Source organism: Eupeodes corollae, chromosome 1, assembly GCF_945859685.1.
Source record: "Eupeodes corollae chromosome 1, idEupCoro1.1, whole genome shotgun sequence".
Lineage (NCBI taxonomy): Eukaryota > Metazoa > Arthropoda > Insecta > Diptera > Syrphidae > Eupeodes > Eupeodes corollae.
Window position 1 is genome coordinate 115,213,630 of NC_079147.1, and position 6,000 is coordinate 115,219,629.

The 6,000-nt window shown below is 30.4% G+C and overlaps 1 protein-coding gene across 2 annotated transcripts in view; it reads left to right on the forward strand.

Moving 5' to 3' along the window:
• The window catches only part of LOC129953652 (hemicentin-1), a 403,952-nt gene extending 399,196 nt beyond the window's left edge, over positions 1-4,756 (forward strand). For both annotated transcript variants that reach the window (XM_056066975.1, XM_056066976.1), the window contains one exon: positions 3,548-4,756. In XM_056066975.1, coding sequence (XP_055922950.1) covers positions 3,548-3,687 — 140 coding nt within the window. In that variant the 3' untranslated portion in view covers positions 3,688-4,756. The remainder of the gene's footprint in view (positions 1-3,547) is intronic.
• The last annotated feature ends 1,244 nt before the right edge of the window (positions 4,757-6,000 follow it).

The window sequence follows — 6,000 nt, forward strand, 5'->3', positions numbered from 1 at the left end:
AATGTATGCGCCTTACCACTCTTGTGTTTTTATTTTAACTTTGTGCTGATGGTTATAGGAAGCTGGGAAACGCCTCTTGATTCAAGCAAACACATCATTTTTTCGATAAACGAAAATACGTCCTTGCATTTGCTTTAACGGTTGATTTAATATGTATTTTGCAACGCTTTAGTAGCTATAGACAGAATAATTGCATTTCCCTCAAGCCTTGTCTAGTGTAGATAGGTATAGGGAAATTAAATGTTCCTTACATATACTATGTATATAGACTACAGTCTCTTTGATTACAAGGACTTCGAAGGATGACGATAAAATCTGTATTCTGTTTATACTTATTATACGGTTTATTACGAAAACGTAACCATGATGATGATGATTATGAAGTTCATATGAGTTGCGCCTGTTTTGGGTGCAAACATTTTAATTAAATGGTATCATCAGTGTTAGTGCCAAAATTGGAGACATGTTTATTATCTATTAAAATTTAATGCACATTGCATACAGGTATTTTTCGGCTAAATAAAGGCTTTATGAAGCGAATAAATTAGAAACGAAAGGTACAAGGAAACTCAGGTATTGGAAAAAAAAACTTAAGTAGGTGATTCAAAGAAATTAATTTTAGTTAGTAAATACGCATAGGTGGTGATGTAAATAATTAATTTGTGGGCTTGATTTTTTGATTCTGACTAGAAAAATTTGGGTAAAATAGTTAAGTCCAAACTAAACCAAATTCTAAATCGTAGCATAGAATCAATAGTAATTTTTGAATCAACAGTTAAAACTGCTTTTTAGAATTCATGCCCACTAAATTACAGCGATACAAAATTCCTTCTAGGTGGAACGAAAACCTTTCTGCTTTAAGGAAAATTACCAAACGAGCTTCAAAATCTGCATCAAGCAATGTTTTTAACAACCATGCATAGCATACGAGTAGACTTATTTAATGATCAACCGAGCTTTAGAAATTGCCAAAAAACAAAGTTGGAGAGAATATTGTCGATCGATGGAAGACGAAGAGACCTGGCGGATTGTGGACATCCTCTCTAGCTGAACCTGAAAGTACTTATTTCGACACATTTTCTGGTCTGCGAGAATTGCACTCTAAAAAAAAACATTTTGAACTCTATACACTAATCTAGTAAAATGTGTAGTAAATGAATTCTGTTATTACAAGAAAAAAACATTTCCTGGACTGTTCATATTTTCTGTCCCTTTAAATCTTCACGTTTGGATGTGTAATTGTGTAATGCTATAAAAACTTTAGAACATCAAGAACATGGCTGGATCCCATCTTCAATATCTAAATCATGTATACGGGGGACATGGAGAAAGGTGAAAGTAGTTTTTATCCCAAAAGTGGATAAGTGTGACCATGAATACGGAAAGGATATTCACTATTCAGCCAATTAGTTTGACCTCTTTTGCATCTAAAACACTGAAAAGTATCATAGAAACCCATATCAGGGACATTGTAGATGAATGTCCACTAGAAGAATCTTAGCACGCATATCTCAAAGGCAAGTCTGCTGAGGCGGCCGAGCCCTGCCTGAGGCAGCCCGTACCATTGAGAAGATAATTAATTGTAAAGAATTTACACTTGTTACCTTCCTAGAAGTAGAAGGTACTTTCAGTAACCTCCTTACTGAATCTATTCTCGAATCACTAACACACTTCGGATTTTAGTCATACGAATAAACTCCTCATAAAGTTAAAAAGTTGTGGGATAAAGGCGATAGCTTAGCTTATTGATTTGATTTTACTGCTGTTGGGAAGTTTGTCACCGTGAATAGCACAATCACGTAGATGGCTATGAAAAAAGTTAGCAGCTGGGCCACTAGCAGTGGACTTTGCTTTAATCAGAGCAAAATTGAACTGATGCTCGTTCCGACCAAAACTAAAATACCTCCATTCACCCTACCTCCACTGAAAAGTCAAATCCTGTCTTTATCCTGCAGCGCGATATATCTAGAAGTCATTCTATAACCTTAACTAAACTAGAAATGGAAAGTGAATATCGATTAACGTGTTAAGAAAACCTGCACTGCCTTTTATGTCTGCAGAAAAACTTTTGGTAAAAAATGGGGGCATCAAACAAAGATAATTTTTTCTTATGGATCGATTGTACGCTGGCCTGCGCTTAAAAAGAAATACAATATCGAGGATTTAAGAAAAGTTCACAGAATATCTTTAGTCGGCACTACATGGGCTCTTCGATCCTGTCCAACAGACGCCTTATATGTTATTTTGCACCTCCTACCAGTAGTAATCCTACAAATTAAATATTTAATATCGTGCAGTGCCTTAGGAGTAAATAAATCAGACTCTAACCTGCCTTGAATTCTCAGTAAGGATTTTAAAGTCGTCTTTCCTACCAGAAGGGAATTGAAGGATAATATAGTTAGGAAAGATTCGAGTTGGGAATGAAGTTGGGTTGGAAATTGTCTCTGCGTCTTTAAATGTCTCTAAGTCTTTTCGGCTACCTGGTTGCGCGAGTGTATTTTAAGCGGAATCACAAGGAATAAAAGAAGACAGCAGTGTTCAAATTAAACTTAAACCCAAAAAGAAACAGCGAGGTGGCTATTATGGCTATCAATTTCACCACAAGATCCTCTATACTGGTCCATTAATGTTGGTATGAACTATCCAGGCCCAACATTAACCTCCGGGTATCTTTAATTTGTTTTCCAGGTCATAGTGGCATTGATGGAAATGAACAGTCTGATGAGTTGACCCGGCAAGGATCGGCCCTTTATAGCTCACTTGCAGAAAGGGAATATTTTTCTCTTGGAGCTATGATAGAAAAATATTCTCAATTTTTCTTACAGAATCCAACCGCAGGTGGAAAAGTCGAACGAACTTAACCACTTTTAAGCAGGCTCAGGCATGATATAGCCGGGGTCACTGCAACATGTACCGGATATTGGTCGATAAAAGAGCATGCAGTAAAGCTGGGTATCCCATACAACACTCACTGCCGTAACTGCGGAGACCAACATGAAAGGGAAACTGTGATTGACGTTCTCTATAAATGTCCTGTCCAGGCCAGTTTAGAGTGTTAAGCTTTGGAAGGGCTCTTCTTAAAAATCTTGATAAACTTTCGGCGATAAAAATCAAAGACCTGATTTCCTTTCTGAATACGACGAAAGGACTCAAGGATCGCTTATATAAATCCGTCACAACAATATCTTTTTATATTTTGATTTTTTAATGCATAAGTCAAGCGAGTATATTGTAGCAAAACGGAGCGCGCTTTCTAGTGATCATTGAGTCGCGCATCAAGGACTGTTTGTGACTGCCATCTCAACCTTCCTTCATATGATTTTCTTTTATTATCATAAACAAATTTATATACAATTTTGAAAATAATCTTTTATTTCAAACCACAAATGTGAAAGCTAATATTACCTAATCTTCATAGATATGTGAATTCAATGTTATTCTACGAGAAGGATAGGTTTTAGAATGAAAATAATTATTATTTTACAATATAATAACATATATTTATAGTGATGAAATTCAAAATCTTTTTTCTGGTATTTCATTTCAGATAACGAAATGCGGGATCTAAGTGTAACTTTCTATGGCGGATCTGGTCAAATGAAACATAATACAATAACTCTTACTAGTTTGGGCATTATTTGTGTCACAAGCATATTAGTCATGATAATATCCCGAAATTTAACTTAAATAAAAACAAAAACCTAAAACTTAAAATCAGTTTATCAAAATACAAAAGAACAATCTTAAAATTTAATAAAATACAAAAAAAAAATATAATTACATCCGTCATACTGTCATAGCAAATAACTATTTAATAAACAAATTTAAAAAAAAAAAAACGAAAACGAATCAACTCATCGCCATTTTAACAAATTTTAAAGATCATTTTCACCGAATATGAAATACAAAATATACAAAACTACAGACTCACCTTAAAGAAAAGTAATTATTTTTAATGTTCTTTTTTTCTTCTTTATTTTTACCAAAAATGTACATAAAACCAAAACAAATGGAACAGAAACCTACAAAAATCTTATAACTAAAAGAAAATATTTAAATAGACAATTTGTTTTATATATAAGATAAATTATAATTATTATAAAAACAAAAACATAGATAAAACTTTAATATAACTTTTGATATTACTATAGATTTAGATGAAAAAATAATAAATCTAAAATATATATAAATATACGTATAATTCATTAATATATATATTATAGGTAAACATAACTGTTTTTTTTTATTTCAAATTAGTCTTTAAAAACTTAATTTTAAATTATACGTGTTTAAAAAATAAACATTTCAAAATATATTGTTATGATGAAATAATGCAAAAATAAAATAAAGGATCAAGGTATTGTGAATAATATAATTTTATTTCTATATCCAATTCAGATTTTTTACTGGTTAAATAATAACAATAAATGCACATTCACTTATTGTTTTGCTTAGGATATATTATAAAGTTTCTACTTTTTTGTTAATGTCGATATGTAAAATATGCGTTAACCTGGTTAAACCCATTTTACCAAGGCACGGCTAGTATTTTTTTTAAATGAGAATTAGTCAAAACTTATTACGAAAAGGATTGAAACAATTTTGTGCACTCTGACCATTAAAACAAAGCTAGAAAAAGACTTACCCACAACTTTGTTTAAGGACATTTTCATAGGGAGTGTAACATTAGTAACACACTTATTCCAACAAAAAGAGTTACATAATAAACTTACATAATAAACTAACTCAACACAAACCATAGTCAACTCAAAGAAGACACCATGATGAAAAAATCAAAAGAAGATAAAATATTGATGAATGATTTTATGTCAATCATTATTTTCTTTTATTAATGCACAAAATGTGTAATTTAATTTGCTTTGTTAACCGAACTTTAAAAAGGTTATTGCATATATAATGGAAGCTTCCTGTTCTGGCTTTGATTCTGAAATCAAAAACATTTTTTTAATCGAAATCGACATAACTTTTATTTTATATTAATTGTATTAACAATATAATGAAACCTCCACCAAACAAAATTTAAGATTATCTTAATATATATTAAAAAATAAATATATAAATAAATATAATGCATCTAAATACATACAAAGTATTATTAGAAGAAAAAAAAAGTCAGTCAAAAAATATGAAACTTAATCAGAAAAAAAGTAAAAATAATACTTCTTAGGCAAAGGAAATAAATATAAATATTGTTTTCCATTATTATTCAATGATAAAATTGTTAGAAAATCAAATAAAATATTTCTTTATTAACCAACGTACATTGAAAATTAAAGCCCACTAAGGAAAATAAGTTTATATATGTTTGGAAAATATAAACTTAAAACTGACGTATATGTAAAAATAAACACAAGATATTGAAATAAGTATCATTAGCATAAAAAATACATTTAGGTAAAATATATAAATAAATAAAAAAAAACATAAAAATAATGTGTATATGAATATTATATATGTAATTTCAATTTTATTTTGCTATATAATTGATTATTTTGTAAAATTTTTCAAATTTAAATAAAGTCGATATTATGAAAATATAAGGAAAGTCTAGTTTTTTTTAAGAAGATCCTTTTTTTAGGAGCGGTATGAGGTAAGGACCAAAATGAAATACGTTTTACCAAGAACCAAATTTATATAAGGAGTTAGGTACATAGTTATGTACGTAGTATCAAATTTTGCAAAAAATTAGGCTTGCAACTTCTAGTGCAATTAAAAGTGTTTACAAAAATGCCACACCAAACAAATCGTTTAACCTTTACAACAGTAAATAAGAAGTAATTATTATGAACCTACCAAGTGTTTTTCACTATTTTGCACTTGGTACGTACTCTATTTTTGCAATAGAGTTATTTAATGTTCACCTTAATTTTTGGTAACAGATAATCGCAACTTTCACTAGAAAATGAATTACCTTACACATAACATGTTTTCATTTTTAACGTAAGATGTTCTTGTTTTTGACTCTGGTTGACAAAATTA